Genomic DNA, 19,865 nt, shown 5'->3' on the forward strand with positions numbered 1-19,865 from the left:
TTGCTATTATTATTTATCCTCTCTCTGCTCACGTAATCAGATTTACCGGTAGAGCTGATCGAGTGAAGTGTGTTCGAAATGGTAGGACCTCTAAATCAGTGGTTCTTAACCTTGCCCCCAGCGCCCCCCAGGGGGCGCTGGCGATGTTGAAGGGGGGCGGAAACGCTCAGGGGGCGATATGGGGGGCGCTGGGCTCAGGGGGGCGGTATGGGGGGCGCTGGAGAAAAATGGCTTCGCAGTAGATGATGTGGTGATAGGACATATCTTAAATGAGTATTGGGAGCAAATTCACACCGAAAACTTCGTTACATATAGCCTTCAAAATACATATAGGTTTAATTGTCCATGGGCGCCTAAATGACTGACACCGAATGTTCCTGTCTTGGCAATCTGAACCCCAGAAGACGAATTCCATCTGGCAGGGAAAAATTATATGTCAGTGAAGAAATACCAATCTGAAATCGTGTGCGTCTTTTAGTTTAGTACGATTGGGCGACAGGGATATTCCTGTTGGGCGATATCCCCGTTGAGCGATTCTATATTTTTTGATATTGCAGACAGGGGGTCACGAAATAACATCATGCAACGAGGTCATACCAACGGGTTCGCCCGCCCGAATATGTTTAATTATTGGTAACGGGCCCTACAGTTTCCAAGAAACCTCACAATGTTCGCTTCAAGTTTTGATGAGTCTGCGCACACTCAACAACTCACTGCGCTGACCCTTGGACAACAGTGCGTAACGACTAAAAAAAGGTAATAACTCCGGATTTGTTGTGCGCAACGTAGATTTTCTGTGCGCAGACACCGTGTCAGCACTGCGCACGTGCGCAGCTTAGAGGGACCATTGCACCTAACTCAGCTCTACCGGTAAATGTGTTTACGTGAGCAGAGAGAGGATAAAAATTGATCTCAATTTACATGCAATTCCCGATGATATTGACCAATTCAATCATTAATTAGTGAAATTTTTCGCACTTCGCGCGACTAGGCGAGAATAGCTCCCTCAGTAAATGGACACCCAATGTAGATACCTAATAGGCTATCAGCAAATAGCGGACAGCCTAATGGGGGTCTGGGAGCGAAGTCCCCCGGAAGTTTGGTTTATCACCCGATGGGGGCCCAGGACCAACGTTTTATGTTTGGGGAGGGGGGCTGACGAAGTGCTGTTACGGCCCTGGTAACGAATATTTGTACCTGCGGGAACGCCCGAATATGTTTAATTAATAATTACGTGCCCCTTATTTTCCTATACAACAGCTCACTCAGTGTTACTGGTAAATCTGATTACGTGGGCTGAGAGGATAAAAAGTTTATAGCGACTTATAAATGTAATTACCATGCATTATGGAAAATATGCAATTACCATGCATTATAGCAAATTTTGGTACCTAGGGCGACCAGGCCACACAAACTTTGCTGACCACCAAAATCACGATATGGGGTTCGTGGGGGCGAAGCCCTCAGAAGTTCGGTTTATCACCCTATGGGTGCGCAAGGCAATCGTTTTTAGGGGGGTTGACGAAGTGCTGTTACGGTCCTCCCTCTTACTCATTGTCTTTATTACATTCCTTACAATATGAAGTTGAGGGGGGCGCTGGAGCACAATAATTTTTGAAAGGGGGCGCTGGACGAAAAAAGGTTAAGAACCACTGCTCTAAATAATAATCAAACATCTTCAGGCGTCCGTTGGTATAATGACTTCGGTACATAGTTCGGTACTTCTAGCCCATTGTTATTTATAACTTTGTTAAACCATGTTATTTCGCCAGTCCTAGAAAAGATTGCGCTATTGAAATGAAATCAGTATCGCTCATGCGTAGGCCCTACGAGACCATACTAAAAAAAAATCTCGTTCGTGAGGCGCACGTGATTGCAGATTCTTATTTCTTCATGGAGCGCGATATCTACCTTTGCGGGCAGCACTTGTACCTCGGCTTCAGACTTCAGCGATAGCACTATTTTCCCCTGGCTATGTTCCCTATAATTTTTCTGCGCGCCCGCGCGGTCCCTTGGACAACAGTGCGCAACGACTGAAAAAAAATCATCACTGCGGATTTTTTGTGCGCAGCCTAGATTTTCTGTACGCAGAGACCGTTTCAGCACTGCGCATTTTGCGCACGTGCGCAGCTTAGAGGGAACATTGGGTATGACTAGACCCACCAGGGGAACTGCACGAGTGCACGTATTCTTGGTTACCTACAAGATAGCGTAATGGTGACGCCTCCGGCTTCTTGATCGGTAGGTTGTGGGCTCGATCCCAGGCGGGTCAGACCAAAGACCTGATTTGTAACACTGGTATCTTCTATGACTTTCCTGCTTGGCGCTCAGCATTACCGGGATAACATGGAGGGGTGGTGCAAGGCTTAGAAAGCCTTACAAGGCTATATCTGCACCTTCCTTGTCCAGCGGCATGTGTACTGTACATCATGCACTCATAGTATTATGCATATGCACAGATCGTGTGTATGTGTATCACTAGTCCGGTGTACAAGCCGCAAAAATACATAACGTCCTTTTCTTGGTGTTGGATGCTTTCTATGCTCTTCCTCGCAATGACGACCGAGTAAACGGTGTCTTACAAAAAGCCTACAGCATAAGTGGGCCGTGCTACAAATAAGCCGATGAGGAATCAAAAAAAATGAATATCGACCTAGTGTAACTGACCAATGACCATTATTAGTCGAAGCACTATGAATACCCAAAACAACCAAGTATTGTTGAAATTTACACATACATTTGCGATATTCACAGTAAACAAGCTATATATTTTACCAGGAATGGGGAATTTACTGTTGCTACTTGCTGTTGACGTTACTAAAGTTAAATCAGGCAGTTAGGCACGGGACTTTTGTTCCATTTTCCCTTGCTCCTTCGAAGCAATAAATACCCGCGTACAGAAAAAATTATATTGCATATATTGCGCATTTAATGCTCATGGAGCACATGGAACTCATGGAGCAACGAAATGTTTCGGTAAGACTGCACGCCTTGTGAAAAAACTGTTGACTGCTTCCGGATATCTAGTCTTCGGTCGATTTGGTACTTTTTCCTCCGGAGGTTTGAATTTCAAAATTTTAATCCTTTCCGATCTTGGTAACTTCATAAGCTGCAATACGATGGTCATCTTTCAGGCGTTGACCGTTTCGAGCATTTGCCGGATACGAACTTACCTCTATCATTTCTCGTTTCTTTCGCTCCCTCACCATGGACACTGTGGAGATGCTTGCAATTAAAGGCGGTAGCGTTGACGATGTGTATAGGATCAGCGCGACGAGGCCAATTGATTCCATAACACCTGTTACATGGAATCAATTGCGTGTCTCTGCTTAAAATGCTATTATGACTGGATGGCTGTACCTATCACCGCAAGAAGGATGGCCAGTCCGAGATAGTCGAACCTGTCAACGCTCTGAAAATGTGGCGTAGGTGGCGGCAGTGTGGGATAGGTTCCTGGAAGTGTATAGGGTTACCAGAGAAGTCAGACATTTGGCATTTCGAACATTGAGAACAGAGTTGGACAACCATAGATAATATTTTGCTTTTAAAATTAGATTATAACTAAAACTACAGCTACACAGTTTCTTTCTTTAAATTAGATCATAATTAGGATTATTTAATTCGGAAATTGAATGAAGCTCAGTTCATATCAAACCCGAGTTCATGGTCAGAAGCGCGAGAATGACAAATGTTTGCACAGCAAGCTTGTCTCGTTTCGCACTATACAGCTCTCCTGTAGCATTTTCTCGAAAACCACACGTTAGATTACAATTAATATTAGAGAATCGAAATAATTCACAAATTAATTAGATTAGAATTAGAATTAGACCAAAGAAACATTTCACAAATCAGATTAGTATTAGATTACCGGTATTTACTCTAATTATAGACGAACAGAATTATCTAGTTGTCCAACGCCACTACGAGGTGACGATGGGTTGGGGGTTATGTTACGATCAACCAGACCTGCAATCCGAGACTGCACTATATCCATCCATGCAACCACATTACACAGTGAATTCTGAAGCTTCTGTGCGAAATGCTAAATGTCCGAAATATGTGTCATTCGAGTTTCATTATAGATTACTAACCTACGGATAAATACGCAACTCCCGTTGTAACGCTTCGGCAAGCAGTTACTCCTATTGCTGAGCAATCTAAAAGTAGCGTAATTGGTGGTGTTATAGCTTGCGACCCGACGGCTGAAATTTAATTAAAGTCGACTTAATCGAGAGCTTCTGTCGCACTAATTCCGAAAATACAAATTAGAATATTGTCAGGGAAATGGAACCACCTCAGGACAGCCGCCAAAATTTGAAAAGCGGCATTGTTCCGACCAATCGCTTAACGAAATTGGCTATTGATATGTTCATTGTGTTGCGGCGGTGCCATTGTTGGAACAAAACCGATTTAAAGACTTTTACGGCTGTTTTGACGTGGTTCCATTTCCCTGACAAGATTTTAATTTGTATTTTCGGAATCAGTGAGACAGTAGCTGTCGATTAAGACCAGCTTCATTAAATTTCGCCAGCTATGGCACCACCAATTACGCTACTTTTAGATTGCTCAGCAATAAGTGTAACTGCTTGCCGGAGCGTAATGACGGGAGTTGCGTATCTATCCGTAGGTCAGTAATCTATAGTTTCATTCAGTGGTAATCTTTAGCAGCGCAGCTCATTCATTCGCATTTATCTGTCGTACATACCTGTATAAGGGTATTGTCGTTGCGTAGTAGATGACAGTGAATTTGGATCTGTGGTTGTTGAAATTGTAGTTGATTTTACTGGTATCGTGGTGGTAGTTGTGGATTTTGATGGCGTTGTAGTTGTTTCTACTACTGTGATTCTCCACGCCTTCTGCTCATTGCAAAATAGGATACTTCATTCTCACTACGTGCTTCCGAATCTTGCGGGTATCATGTTGACTTACTTTCAGGTCCTGCATGATTTGAGCTGCAGAAGCGTGGCGTTGGTATGCGAGTCCGCAATCGCTAACTAAATCATCCCTAACTTGTAAATTGACCATGCCAAACCCAATGAATATCGGCACAATATTCCAGTCGCACAGTAACTTGATGAAAGGCTTTGGATCGTCGACGGAATGCCAGTCCGATAACACGAACACTGCTCGTTTCGGAAACTCCGCCGTCTCGTCAACGACGGAGGATCGAAGATGACTGGAGTCTCCCATTACACGTCTGTATATATTTGTAAACACATGTTACGTCCGGATTACATTGGATTGAATTTTTCATCCCGCGATGAACTCACAAAAACTGCTTTAATCTTGTGAAATCTAGCGCCTTTCCCAGGAAAGTCGGCTCCTCCGTCTTCTCTAAATCTGCCGCCGTATCGCGCAGATCCTCCGCTGTTGAAGGTACTTCGATACTTTGGACGACTTCGGCTTCTTCCGCGAATTTCACGATACCAATGTGCGAGGATGCTTTTTCTTTTGCCTTTCTCAATTGACGTTTGTAACGAAACTTTTTGTCCGCGCTTTTTGTTGATCTGAATTCAACTGTTCTTCACTTAACATATTCAATTAATAACAAGTATATCGACATACTTCGTTTTGCCAACTCTACTCAAAATTGAATATTCACTTTCTGTCTCTACTCCTTTCTTGGAACTCGTATCATCCAGAAGAAAAAACTTCGATATTTCATAGATCCACGTCGAGATATCCTCCATGATTATGCTGCCGGATACGTCTACCAGAAATATTACGTGACCATCTATAAAGAGAATGTGTGTTTTGATGTAAGCATTTGCCGTAGATTCTAATGGCGGGTTTCAACAGTAGTGGGCATACCCCCAACTCACGCACCTACCTTCGATCTGATCGTAATGTGTCAGAGGAGTCCAGGTCGCTAAAAATCCACGCTCATTGTTTCCACCGTCAGTTTCAAGAATTAACATCACGCTTTCCTTCGTGCTGTTTACTGTGAAGGGCTTTTCTTCAGATGCCAAATTCCCGCTGTGAATATTTCATAATAATTCAATTCGTTATATGCCTCAGTGTGGCTGTTGAAAACTATTTGAATCATTACTATTTGGGCATGCGTTCTTAACCAGGATCCGGATTCGATGTAATAGTATTTACGGTGGTTGGTTTTATTATTAATAATTTAATTAAATAATTCGCCACCGTGAACACTGTTTTTGATGAAATCCAAAATTCTCTAGTCCATTCACTTTTCTTCTACGGTTTGGAATGAAACCAAATTTGATATGCATCGTTTTTTGAGACAATCTAACAAGTTCATGGGGTAGGGTATTTCTAATTCTAATAACACAACACGTTCACATTGCCAAATTTATTCCACTCGAAGCCTTTCGACTGACTCTCAACGTATTGTTTGCTGCAATATTGAAGTTCTGTACTTAAAATAAATTTAAAACTTCATCCTCTAATAAGAATGCTTCTTTCCCGGTTGGAATTGAGCTAGTTTTGATGTGCAGAGTTTATTTTAGCCAAGCTCACGATTTTATCAGGTAGCCAGTTGAATAAAAAAGTTATTTTTGAACATCCGTAATGTACAGTACAAGCATATGCGTCACGTTACCCAGACTTATCCATGCATCCTCAAAGCAGAGGAATTGGTAGGTATTAATCATTTTGCTGCGGCCGCTGCTTGGTGCTATCAATTACAAAATCGGTGTCTACGGCAGTGCCGAGTTGAAACTAGATCAAGTTGCCCACCTGACGTATCATCGTGAAAGTAAAATAATAAATTCACCTGTATACTCCTAGAACGGGAGTTTTCTCTTTTGTTTCCCCGTCGTAAATTGTCACTCGATCAAATACGCTTTCCGTTCGGAACATATCAAACCTTTAGACCAAAAGAGCAGAACAACAATTTTTGAAGTCGCCGCAAGATGACGCTAGGTGATCGCATAGTTTGTTTTGTCTCGCGGTTAATTCTGCCATGTGCAACTTGGGACGCGGGTGTCTTTCGGCTGCGCTCATTGACAAAGTCAATGGGCTGACAGTGGGGTTGAAATGACTCGAGTCAGATTCGAGTCGCGATTTTTTGGTGACTCGACTTGACTCGAGTCATTTTCTTAAAAATGAAAAATGACTCGACTCGACTCTAGTCAATTTGTGCATTGACTCGACTTTTACTCGAGTCATTTCGCATGACTCGGACCAAGTCATATGACTTGAGACTGGGTCTACCAAGACAGGCGTTTCATTGTAATTTCGAAGAATAGTAAAGGTATCACGCTATTAATATTTCGTCTATCAGTACTGATACTTGAAAATGCTACCAGAAACTGTTAAAAGGGAGACAAATTAGTATATTATAAATGCGAAGCATTCGATATCACCCAGCCGAGTCGTGAAAAGTGGGTTTGCTATGACATTAAATCGGAACTGAACAGTAAACACAATGACTTGGACTCGGACTCGAGTCAAAACACTATGAATCGGACTCGACACTCGACTCGGTGACTTGGACTCGGACTTGACTCGGTGATGAATTGAAAATGACTCGAATTGGCTCGAGTCAAAACTATAAAAGTGAAATTGACTTGTGACTCGGAACCTTGTGACTTGGTTACAACCCTGATTGACAGCTGACACTTTTAATCAGATTTTTTAAACCTGTGCGCCACGAGGGTGTTTTAAGGTGGGCCAATGAGCTATTTGGAAATTCATGAAGTTAGTAAAAAGATTGGTTTTGTTCGTATCTTCATTTCAAAAACTATAATTCATATTTTCAAGTTTGTGTATCAATTGACACAAATCCAAATGATTAGTAGCATGGAAGAAAAAACTTCCCCCTCAGTAGTATTGATTTCAATAACTGTGTGCGTTATATTATGACGTCATCGAGATATTTCCAGTAGTTAGAGACAAGGAATAGTTTCGAAACGTAAACTGAACCACGACCATGAGAAGTTTAAGGACCACTGCTTCAGATCCACTTGAGATTCAAAACTGCCAATTATCTCATTCATCCGGTTAATTTCGGGCATATAATGGTGGCGCGCGCGTAATGTCTTGGATATTTTTGAATTTTATACCAACCTCAAGGACACAAACTGGCCTCGAGGAACTGTGATCAGCCACGAGCAGTCCTTCGCGTTTGGATATTTATGCGTGGTGTAATAGTCAGGAGTCCAGATTAGTCTGTGAATAAGATTACGCGTATCTGTACACGACGTTTCGACTTCTCCTTCTGTAAAATATATCACACCCACAATGATCTCAAAGTCACGGCATCGTCTGGTTAGGATGATATACCGTACCTCCAAACCAAGTCATTGGACTCGAAATAATCCCAGTCAGAGTATTCAAGACGTTGCTACTAAGCAACTGTGAATAATTGTCCAACTTGAATCCGTGCTCAGGAATGCTCGACATTTCCTGAGATGCGAAACAAAAAAAATCACATTATAGTTACAGTTGTTGGCGCTGGTATTATCCACCTTCGCGAACTGCAAAACTAAAGTTTTGCTCAGCTTCCCATCATCAATCCTCGGCTCGTCAAACTTGGCGATTCCCTCGAATTTCGGCTGGTTGTCTTTTTTGTCTTTTTCTATCAATTCCTCCAGATGTAAGTTGTAGTCGTTTGGTTTCTTATGGATTTCGCTGCAATTACATCGACGGTATATGATTATGGTTTCCCGGTATTTGCATCGACCAAATATAGGTATATCTCCTGGGTGGTCTAAGCTAAACGAATAATTTATAGTTATGGGATACGGGAATAAACATACCAGCGACCGCTATAGAGATCGTGAAATGAGTGTTCCTGATAATCATCTTATGCATTGACGGCTGGAGCTATAAGACTTATCAAGAATCGATTATCATCACCGCCTTTGGTTTTATGAGGAACACAGTATATAGCCACAACGTCAAGATAGCGGCATCTTGTTCAGTCACATTATCGAGTTTCATCAAACCCTTTTAAGGAAAATATATCAGGATTAATTTCAAGCGATTTTGTAGATAAAGTGTATAGATATCGCTTTCATCCTTGTTTCCTGATATCCTCTGACCCCCGCATTTTATCGGTGGTACTTAATGATCCGCCCATGTGCCTATATAATCCGATTGGTAATTATCATTATCATGCCATAGTGTTTTAACAACTATCTATATCCCCGAATGTTTAGCTCATACATGCTATGGTCGTAAGATTGTGTATTTGTATCCAAATCGACTTAATTGTATTGCGATTCCATTCGGTCCTAGGCATTTCTCAGTATAGCTGTCGGTTCCTAACGGACCATCGCCACCACTCGCCAGTCATGATCACAAATGAAGTCGGCGTAATTCAAATGGAACACAGCCTATGACTATATCATATTTCCTAATCGCTGTTATTTAGCCCCTTCAATGGTTATCACGAAGATCTTTCTGAGCCTATTGTGTTACCTAATTTGCGATACATGTAGGGTTTTAGGGTTGTAGCGTGACAGTCGCGGAAAGAGAGAGAGACACTTAATATATCAACGCAAAAATTCAAACATGATGGATGGATGATCATCGCGACACATCGCATCAACGTATTCAAAATACGAAGCTATACTGATACGATACACGAATTACAGGATTAAGCATATATCGAGAATTAACCTATAAGGAAGATTGATGTAATGTAGCATTTTGGAATCCTCGCGACATAACATCTAAGCAACAAAATCTTTCACAGGGTCTGGTGAATCATGGCCAGTTTTAGTAAGCCATGGGTCAATCAGTACCCACGACATCAGCATGGTTTAAATGTGATATTGAAAATATGAAACATCCCATTGAACTGAATAATATTTACTTTATTTCTTTCTCATATTGATCGTATTCCTCTCTGGAGTAGATTGAGTTGTCGCCAATGTCACTTTCGACGCCGCCGCCCGCAAGATTAAAATCTTTGTCGATATGAGGCTGTCTGAAAATTGAATATTTCCGCTGCCGTATTCGTAAGGTCGCATTTTACCTACTTCACCTATTCTCGAAAGGGTCTACAATGACCGTCACGACGTGAAGTCCCAATTTTTGTAACTTGGCGACTTCCAACATCGCCGCGTTTAGAACGTTAAAGCTCATCCGGCGCGTTTGAAAATTCAACAGCAGGTACAACACAGAAGGCTTGTAAGTCGTCACGTGTTCGTCGGATAGTTGTTGCTCTGGCACAAAAACAGGTTTGCTGAAAGTCGGTATTTTTTAACACTTACCCTGTTAGTAGGGCTGGTAAGAATCGAGTACCTATAAGCGATTTCATTTCGAATGAAGGATATGAGGCTTCGAGCCAAGTCGAGTATTCTAAGATGTGGAATGTTCAAATATGTACCTTTTTATGCTACATCGCGCCAAAGATAATTTGTAATTTTTTCAACCATGCATATACACATTCAAATGTATAGTTAAAAATTCCAAGCAATTTTCCGCGGTCCGGATTTAGCACGCGGGCCGTAAAATACCCAGGTGTGTCCTCCGCCAATTTGCAAACCTTTGAAGATCCCCTAATTGTCAGTGAGTCACAAAAACCTACCGCAATACAGATCTAACTACACATTTATTACATTACCGGTACTTACATTGTGCGCCCGGAAACACCGGTCAAGAACAACTGATCTGCTTAGTTTTATTTAGTAGGTTGCGGATTTTTAAAGATCGGGTAGTAGTTCTAGTTCTAGTTCTAGTTCTAGTTGCGGTTTTGAAACAGTCAGTAGTTCTAGTTTTAGTAGCGGATTTTCAAAAGTTGGTAGTTTTAGTTATAGTTGCGAGTTTTCACAGTTGATTAGTTCTAGTTTTAGTAGCGGATTTTTCAAAGTTGGTACTTCTCGTTCTAGTTGCGAGTTTTAAAAATTGAACAGTTCTAGTTCTAGTAGCGGACTTTTAAAAGTTGGTAGTTCTATAGTTATAGTTGCGAGTTTAAAAAAATGAATAGTTCTAGTTCTCAGTAGCGGATTTTTAAAAGTTGGCAGTTCTAGTTCTAGTTGCGAGTTTTGAAAAATGAGTAGTTCTAGTTCTAGTTCTAGTTGCGCTTTTCGAAGATCCAGTAGTTTTGTACAGTACAAGACTGTTCGAGACTCAGTGGGAAATGGCCTTATCGAAAAAACTCTTAGCGGCAAAGAGCTAATAATTTCAGTACTAGAAAGCATCATCTCTCACAAAACTCGACACACATCATTTAAATTAATACTCGCTTCAGATTCGAGTACTCGTATCATTGTGCCCAGAACTACTCGTATGGAGAACTACTTCACCTCGTATGGAGTAAAGCCCGTACTCGACATCGACGGAGTCAGGCGACAGGTCTGAATGGTTTTGTATGTCATAAAATCTTTTGGTGTCTTCGTCGATAATGACCATGTCGTTGGTGATCATTCCCTCCAGCTGGGATAACCCATCTTGGCAGCAATCTTTGAATGTGATCATATGCTGTGTCAGCGCTGAGAAGGCAGTCACGGCGAAACGCGTTCTGTCTCTTGTAGACGCGATCGCTTTGGCAGAACTGGCACATTCCAGTATAAATTCTTTTACCATGTCAAAATCGGAGTCCTTTGAAATTAAGGAGGATGATTTTCATTACAACATAGACTAGAAAGGGATTATATTCGCCCGCGACACTCACGGACAATCCGGCCTTTTGAATCGCGACAATGATATCCGGATAATCACTAAAGTCATCTGCAAGCTTCGATTCGGTCATCGGGATCGAATCCGCATGTGTTTTTCGCGCTCTGCCGTGACTCCTCGAAAGTGGTTTCATTGATCGGGTGTCATCGAAGGTTGAAAATAATGCGATAAGAGCGAATGTATGAAATAGAAATCCGTTCGTCATCGTAACCGCTCTGTATTAGATGCAGATATATAGAATAAAGATGCGCCAAAATAATCTTCACCATGTGCTTGATGCTGCCTAGCAACGTCATTGTGACGTAACAAGTATTTAAGGAGCAACGTGAAGTCTTCTTCTGAGCTGTGTGTGCGCGATGAAAAATGATTCATACATGTGGTTGTTCATGTTTGGAAACAATCGCATGACTAGAGTGAATTAGGCTATCATAATCATGGCCTAAATTGCAATTGATTACATACCACAAAGCATAATTCATTCTACTGATGTGCAATTGGTGAAATATAACGTAGGCTGAGATAAAGTGATAGATTATAGTAATTATGTGTATGGTCTCACAGTACAGTAATGCACGTACTGCGCTCACTACTGTTCCACTGACAAACGAAACGTAGGTACAATAAAACTATTACGAAGTATGGTGCTGACGCTGTACGTTTCATTATCATAGCAAGTCTTGCGTTGGAATGTTTGTAACCGTCATATTGTGATGAAATGAGATGATAATTCATGAAATGAACCGACAAATCTCGTGTATTGTTATCCAACGCCCTTCAACTCCGATTGCTGTGAATTTGATCACGATATAGTATTGACAGCAACGATCAAACACTTTGAATAGATAGTGGTTTTGACGGCTCGATAATTTCAATGTGCAGTTCTTACCTAACATGTATTTCATTGCCGTATAGTACGGTATATTTGTTTGTATTATCATGGTTCCATTATTGTGTTCAATCACACCAGCACCACACCTTCATTGTCCCGCACGACCGTATTTGATTTCAGGCTTCTCTTAGATACACGTCTTGTGAGGTTTAATTGGCGTAGATAGAACTATACCAACAGTATCCTGTCCACCAATGTTCCCTCTAATTTTTCAGGAGTCTGCGCGCACCCACCAACTCACTGCAAGGTCCCTTGGACAACGCTACGTAACGACTATAAAAAAAAAGGTCATCACTTCGGTTTTCTTGTGGGCGGCACAGATTTTTCTGTGCGCGGCTACTTTTTCAGCAGTGCGCGGCCGCGCACGCGCGCCGCTTAGACGGAACATGTCCAGTGTCCACCCTGTCAGAACAGCATCTGTGGTCCATTTGTAATCCCGTTGTCGATCTATAACCACTACGCATGGCCGTAACATTTGTGGTTTGTTTGTCATATCTTTCTGTATCCATAATTTTAGCAACCATCAATCACTCTGCTTGAAAAATACCTTTCTATCTCTCGTATTGTGTTGCGGTCAACTATAGGCAGTTGATAATCTACCGTTGCCCATGTTGTATAATATGCTCTGTTACAAGTCTGTGGTCGCACCTTCGCGTCCCCAATGTCAACCCGCCTGGTAGCACAGATATCGATTCCAATGCTCGGCGATTCGTATAGACTTCGAACTCGAAGGGTTAGCTACCAATATCAGGAAAGGAATGCCACCATTCGTATTTACTTTTGTCATATCACCTAAAGTTTTTCCAACGGAAATATCGGACCCATTTAGTCATTTTTTTGTATATTTTGATTTATTCGGTATACCAACTAAAATATGCTGAAGATTTGTCGCGATATTCATGATAAGTTACAAAACAAGGAGCGTATAAAATAATATGCTTGCTGTATGTATACACGTTGTTTTCTCCAAATCGAAGCTATAATAACAGTGAAATACCGTGATCGATACGTCGTTAATATTAATCACCAAAGAGAAACTAATAAAAAAACACCGACAGTTTTTAGAATACAGAATGTCACAAAGTTGAGACGAGGCAACGTTGCAAGTGAGAGTTGGATGCAGTCCACCTTGATTCAGTGATTTATTGATGATGTTGTCGTCCTCTTCGTACACTATAAATCAATCACTGTAATACAGATAAACATAATGTGCAAAATCGCAATCAGTGGTTAATATATTCCCAGTATTGTCGGAATAGTTTCTCGGGTTTCGCAACGAATTGCCTGTTTATTATGAGTGATTATAGCGGAATAAATGCCTGATTTACAGAAGGAGACGTCGGCATGCGATAATTCCACACATTTAAGGTTCACACAGTGCGCAATTTGGCTTTATAACCGCTGGAATGTATGACTAAATGCTTTCGATACGAGCTGCATAAATATTCGTGTCCACGCTACACAGTAATCGTTTCTCTTCGTATGCATTCAACTTCGGCTAAATCACCGAGAACCGATTCGAATCGAACGTCATTCGACTTATGCCCATTAGCTTCAAACGAGATGTTCTCCTCCGAACCACTGCTGTTGGTTTCATCAACGAACTTGGCAGATCACATGCTGAAAAATAACAATACCGTCGTTCTTCAGTTGCGATAATTTGAATCGATATTTCGTACATCTGAGCTGCTCGGCAATATCGTCTTCCTTCTCAAGTTCCCAAGAATAATCATCGATCATGGTGGCATGTTGGTCGCATGTTGTGACCGCTTTGGCCTGAAGAACCTCCTGCCGTCGTTCCAGTAAACTGCGAGCTATTGCGTTATCTTGTATTCTCATATCGAGCTGAAATTAAATCACGGAACATTCCTTGTTATGTTGTGATTGGAAGAGGGGATGTTCTGTCATTTGTTATGTTCTGCTATTCACTTGGATATATTTTGAATTGAACTTACTAGGTCCAACAATATTATTTAACCACGGTTAGCCGTTTAATTTTACTTCATCAATTGCAGGAAACCTATTATTAAAGATGGCTTCAAGATATTATGAAAAATAGTACAAAAGTATAGTGGCCACATAATTTTGACATGAGATTTCGCCTTTATCGTTTCACTCTTCATACACGGATGCAACTATTCGGGATTCAGTAAATACGCTGGAAATTTGAGTGTTGAATATGTAATATCAAACCCGAAATCGATACCAACTTATTTCGCGTCGCAGTTGAATAACAAAAACATGTCGAAAATGAAGTATAGCTTCATGTGCTGTGATTGCGCACAAGCAAAGCAAGTTAGACAGTCCGCCCGCGGAAATCTATCACAAATGCAAATGGCCACCAACATTTCTATATACAGGGTTACGGGGTACATATTTATATAACTGTAACGGGTATATGCCGAATGTCTATATAGTCTGTAGAGTTGATCCTAACGGTGAACCGCACTGCAAGATCGGGACGTGTTAACGCTTTCAAAAATCACCTATTTGTGCGTGGATGGTGTTCTAAAAATAATACATACAGTCATTGCATACGACTTGGACATGTTTATTACGCTGTTTCCGAGATAACTGATGTATCTATAGTCGTTTCAAGCATGACGAACGTTGTGTGTATCCTAGAAACATGTCAGCCTACTGAAAATAACTGCGTTTGGCTATTTCTGTGTCACCTTACACAGCAGATTGCTCAAGACTCAATATCGTCATATCAACAGTGATGCCCCGTTCCTCATGACCTTCGTAGTGCAGACATAAAGCGATGTAATCACTATTTTGCTGTCTGCTTTGGTTACAGTCGAAAGATGTTTATATTACGACAGGAACCTGTCGTGCATATGTTGCTATGATACGGTTATAATGCAGATCGTGCACCATCAAAAACGTCTATAATCACAAATAAGCTAATTGCCGCATAGTGGCATAATGAGATAGTACTTTGAGAGGCGCCTGGAAAGCTCAGCATCCCGCGTACTTTCGAGACAAGTCGCAACAAACATGCCATCACTTGATAATTAACCCTGTCAGGTACCTCCCTGTTTCATGTCATCAGGTGCGAACTTCATGCTTGTGTAATTATTGATAAAGGTAACACACTAGTCACCGCCGATGAATGAAGTATGCTATTGTTTGAACCTAATCTGTTGACATTAAGCACGCGTTCAAGATGCGTTCAAGACGTTATCGCTGTCCATCAATTTGAAATGAATGTCATCCGCAGATCGGATTGGAAATGAGATTACGTCGTCTTGTCACCATGTTTGTTATTCTCTCAGTGGTTAATTCAATCAGTAGATGCTATCAATTATTATACCCGTCCGCTGCATGACTGAGTAAATAAAATAATGAGTCAATTTCAATTTCGAACTGTCGCTATTTTAGCAGAATTGATTTATGTACGAGCCTGAACTCTTCTTGATGAGATTTTTGCGTTGTAGAACTATATACGCGATGTCTCATCCATATGCTGCCTATAGGTATTATACTAATAATATCCATGGCTTGTACGCTTGGGACCTTTTGGATGGAAATTTCGTTGTCGCTTATGTAATATCGTAGCATCCAAGTTAATCCCTGGGATGATAAGTCGTGATGTATAGTTTCTGTGCTATCTTTAGATAAGTGACCTTTTAATTAGGTCATGTCTTCTGAGTCGTACAATATTATTAATAATATCTTAATTCAGTGACTTTTAAACGGTGATTTATGGCTAAATTTTCAAGCTTGGGGATATATTATTCTCACCAAGTCTCGGCGAAGTTGCTGCAATGCTAGTTCCACCAGTCGATGTCTGTGTGAAACTGATGACGTGTCGACGTGCCCCCCGTCCGCGTCTGGACAATCTTTCTTAATCTCTGCGTAATTCTTGATGCAATCGACACATTCTTCCACAGTTGTTTTACGGAAGTATGTCTCTCGGACACTTTCTCTTGTTTTAGGTGAGGTATTATCGACGTCACAGGCGTTAGTTGTTGATTCAGCGGTAATCTCTGTAGTGTCATTTTCGCTTCCTATGCCGACAGGAATTTCTTTTACGATACTTGTCCGCCCAACGCCGTGTATTTCGGCAATGGTGGTCGATATTCCCGATGGTATTTCATGTCCTGCATCGCTTATGCTTGGAACGTTGTTTTCAAGATCAACTGCCCTACACAGTGAAAGTCAAACGAGCCATAAAAGTGTGTAAGTGTAACAGATATCATGTCGTGACATTCGAAAGTATAGCTGTTTATGAACACATAAATATTGAAAATATATATCCAGATGTAAAATGGATTCGGTGGCATTCGTACATGTTTGGCTTATGTACGCTATAATAATCCTATCCCTGCAAGAATTTGTGTTTGAGCTATTGTCGGAAACTGGGAGTATGCTATTGTCTGACATTCTGTTTACGTCTCATTCAGATTTCAACTCGCGTATGACCAATGACCTTACGAATGGAATACTACCAATGAGCATGCAATAACCTTCATTTTCAAATTCGATTTTGCGGAAGTTGGGTCCCGTTTTTTAAGCAATTTTATACTATCAGGGCCATGTGCTTAGTTACTTTTATGTGCTGCAAAAAGACTTAATGTGAAGGATATTGTTATTAATAAAACCTTGGAGAGGCACTTATCACCTGTTAAGGTATTGTGTGCCACCAACTACAGCGCAAACTGATGCAGAAAAAGAACATAAAGATGAATCCACTTCTAGCTAGAGAGAACAAATTCAGCTACGTCGGACGATAGGCGGGGTAAGATAACATATCAAACAGTGTAAAATGAAGGTTGAACCTAGTACATGATGAAACTGATATTACGGATAGACGACAATGAAATGATGCACAGTCTCGGGAACGTGGCAATATTCACCAAGGGAGGAAGATAACACGACTAATTTTGAATATATGACTCTTCAGCTTGCAGTGTCCACTGAGGAGCCGTAATGTGTAGGGTAATATTCAGGTTTTGAAAACAGAGGCACGGGGACTTTCAGAAAATGCACATTAAACATGTATTATGGCACAGAGATTTCGCATTCGCCGTCCCCGCGGACATGGAAGCGCTGTGTTTGCAACGTCTATTACTGTCCGTTTATGACATATTTTTTGCCACTAGATTTTTCTCTGACTAGACTGCTTCCTTGCCCACGCCACTACATGTTCAGACGCGTACTTAATCGAACGTTTGTCCACAGCTTACAGCACAGCACACGCGATTCTATGAATTTCAAAGGATTTCATTCCGGTCTCCATTTCTCCTAAAACGTCAGTAATATGCGATATCAATTTCCCGGTGACACGTCATGCTGCCAAAGCAAGGCGATGCTCGATCCGATAACAGCCGCGTTATATAAGCAGAATGTGCAGTTGTTTAAGAATCTGGATATAATTATATGCTGCTGTGGAACTCGTGGGTATTTATGATGAGCAGATAAATTTATGTGCTTCCCAAAGTTTTATATACTTACGGATATATCCCTTCGGATTGAAGTTTTTCCAAACCCCTTTTCCACACTATCACGGATTCTCGTTTCGAAGGCAATCGCAGTCTTTCCGATAATTCTTTCAGACGCCTCAAATCCGGGATGGCCACTTCATCTATTTCCGTTTTTTGCGCTTCGACTTTCATTGCGCTTTTAATTAGACGATGATGGGGCAAAATCAGAGCGTTTAAACTGCGAAATAACACGGACGTGATATATAATTTTAGATTGGGTGCAGCGAGATATGTCTAAGATTTGTTCTACTACAAATTGGAAAATACTAGGTTACGTAATTCTACCTTGTAGTCGACTTTTGGCTTTGTGTCAAGCACTCCATTTCAGTTATTACCATCATATCACGCATATGATATGATGATAGGTCATTTGATCCTTGAGTTGCGTGGGCGCCATAAAACTGTATCTCGCCGCAGTTCAAACACGATATAGTAATGTCAATATAATATTTCATGTTTCATCAATTACAGAAAGAATATGTACATGTCACGTCTACAAATCTGTGTAATGTTGTTTTCTGTGACTACGTCTGCGCATTCGTCCACGCATTTAATGCACAGTCAACTGTACTGACTTTGTAATCAGCATGCATAGCAACTGCTGATATAATCATGAAGGCCCAAGACCTGGTTTCTGATGTATAGTGTCGCTTCCTCGATAACTATTATTTCGCAGTTAGTGCAACCGCTCCAGTAACATCAATATACGTTTTATGTACAATAAATGTCCATGTCCCCTGTCCACTGATCTGAAAATGTCGAAACACTGACAACATTGTACATTGTACCCTTGCATTTAAACCCAACTAAACTATATACCACAACAGTGTGACGGAGTATATACAAATGCTGTCTGTGAGATGACTCTTCACAGTATATCGACATGAATTCATTGAACATTCTATGATACTTTGGTTACATCGCTAACTTCCTATGATCGGAAATGCTCTTACTCATAGCATATTCCACGATAGAATTTGCATCTTCTTCCATATAGCAAACAAACATACTACATTTATTCCCAACTATAATGCTGTCATAGTACGAAGTCTTGTCAGTAGTTTGCAGCCACTAACTGCTGGCACATATATTCTATGAAACGTCTAATTCTAATGGAAATACAAGTCAGCATCCTCTATACTCTGTTATTAAGATAGTGCTGACGTGTGGAGAAGTTCACATCGAGCTTGGTAGCTGAATTAACTGGATATTGAAGGGATGATGATAGAGCGTGGGCCTTTCTCGACGAAATCCACTTGACCGGGACAAATAAGCCCAATTTAATTACGTCTGGTCCACCTATAATGACCGATTGTCCACCCCAAGTCGTTTATTTCGCTTCACCAGGCTGTGCTGATCTACGGAGAAACGCAATTATAGTTTCAAATGCAACGTTGTGAAGTAAATAACAATTCATTGGAGCTGAGGTTCGTACAAATATAACGTGTTGTTACGCCAAACAGTACGTGTGTGCGTGTATGTATTGTATTGAGTTTGTTCCGTATAGTCGATCTTCTTCTAAATCTACGATGTAACGAATGATGCACCTTGCGCATATTAGCTATCGTATGGCCTGGCCACTGGTCAGTGGTCATAGCCTATAGTTGTTTAGCGTACAGCTCAATGGTGTCAAACATATGGCCCGCGCCCCGCATCCGGCCCGCCAGACGATTTCGTCCGGCCCGCAAAGCAATTCCGAGTATATTGAAAAATTCTTATATTATCCAGGACGTTTGTAACAAATGTTGATATTTGCTGCAGGAAATAGTTTGATTAAATATTCCCTCAAGACTGCAAAGCATGTTCTTAGGCAACATTATATCGGTGTTGTGCTTTCACTCTCTCTGATTCGAGTAGGCAAAAAGTGCTCACTGAGTTCAGTGTTTTATGGA

At 41.1% G+C, this 19,865-nt stretch overlaps 1 protein-coding gene across 1 annotated transcript; it reads right to left on the bottom strand.

Annotated features, from left to right (window-relative positions):
• Nucleotides 1-2,895: 2,895 nt before the first annotated feature.
• On the bottom strand, nucleotides 2,896-18,534 carry LOC145445133 (uncharacterized). The gene is made up of 17 exons (XM_080323269.1): nucleotides 17,945-18,534; nucleotides 11,591-11,810; nucleotides 11,223-11,517; nucleotides 9,959-10,139; nucleotides 9,788-9,901; nucleotides 8,436-8,598; nucleotides 8,256-8,373; nucleotides 8,035-8,185; nucleotides 6,740-6,832; nucleotides 5,831-5,976; nucleotides 5,566-5,734; nucleotides 5,271-5,507; nucleotides 4,930-5,197; nucleotides 4,706-4,856; nucleotides 3,361-3,453; nucleotides 3,174-3,298; nucleotides 2,896-3,109 (listed from the first exon to the last, which is right to left on the bottom strand). Exons 1-17 carry the CDS (start codon nucleotides 18,103-18,105, stop codon nucleotides 2,954-2,956), a joined length of 2,841 nt encoding a protein of 946 aa, XP_080179395.1. The 5' UTR covers nucleotides 18,106-18,534; the 3' UTR covers nucleotides 2,896-2,953.
• Between the last annotated feature and the right edge of the window lie 1,331 nt (nucleotides 18,535-19,865).

The sequence above is a fragment of the Botryllus schlosseri genome, chromosome 8, assembly GCF_051294905.1.
Source record: "Botryllus schlosseri isolate E-star chromosome 8, Bs_hap1, whole genome shotgun sequence".
In the NCBI taxonomy this organism is placed as follows: Eukaryota; Metazoa; Chordata; class Ascidiacea; order Stolidobranchia; family Styelidae; genus Botryllus; species Botryllus schlosseri.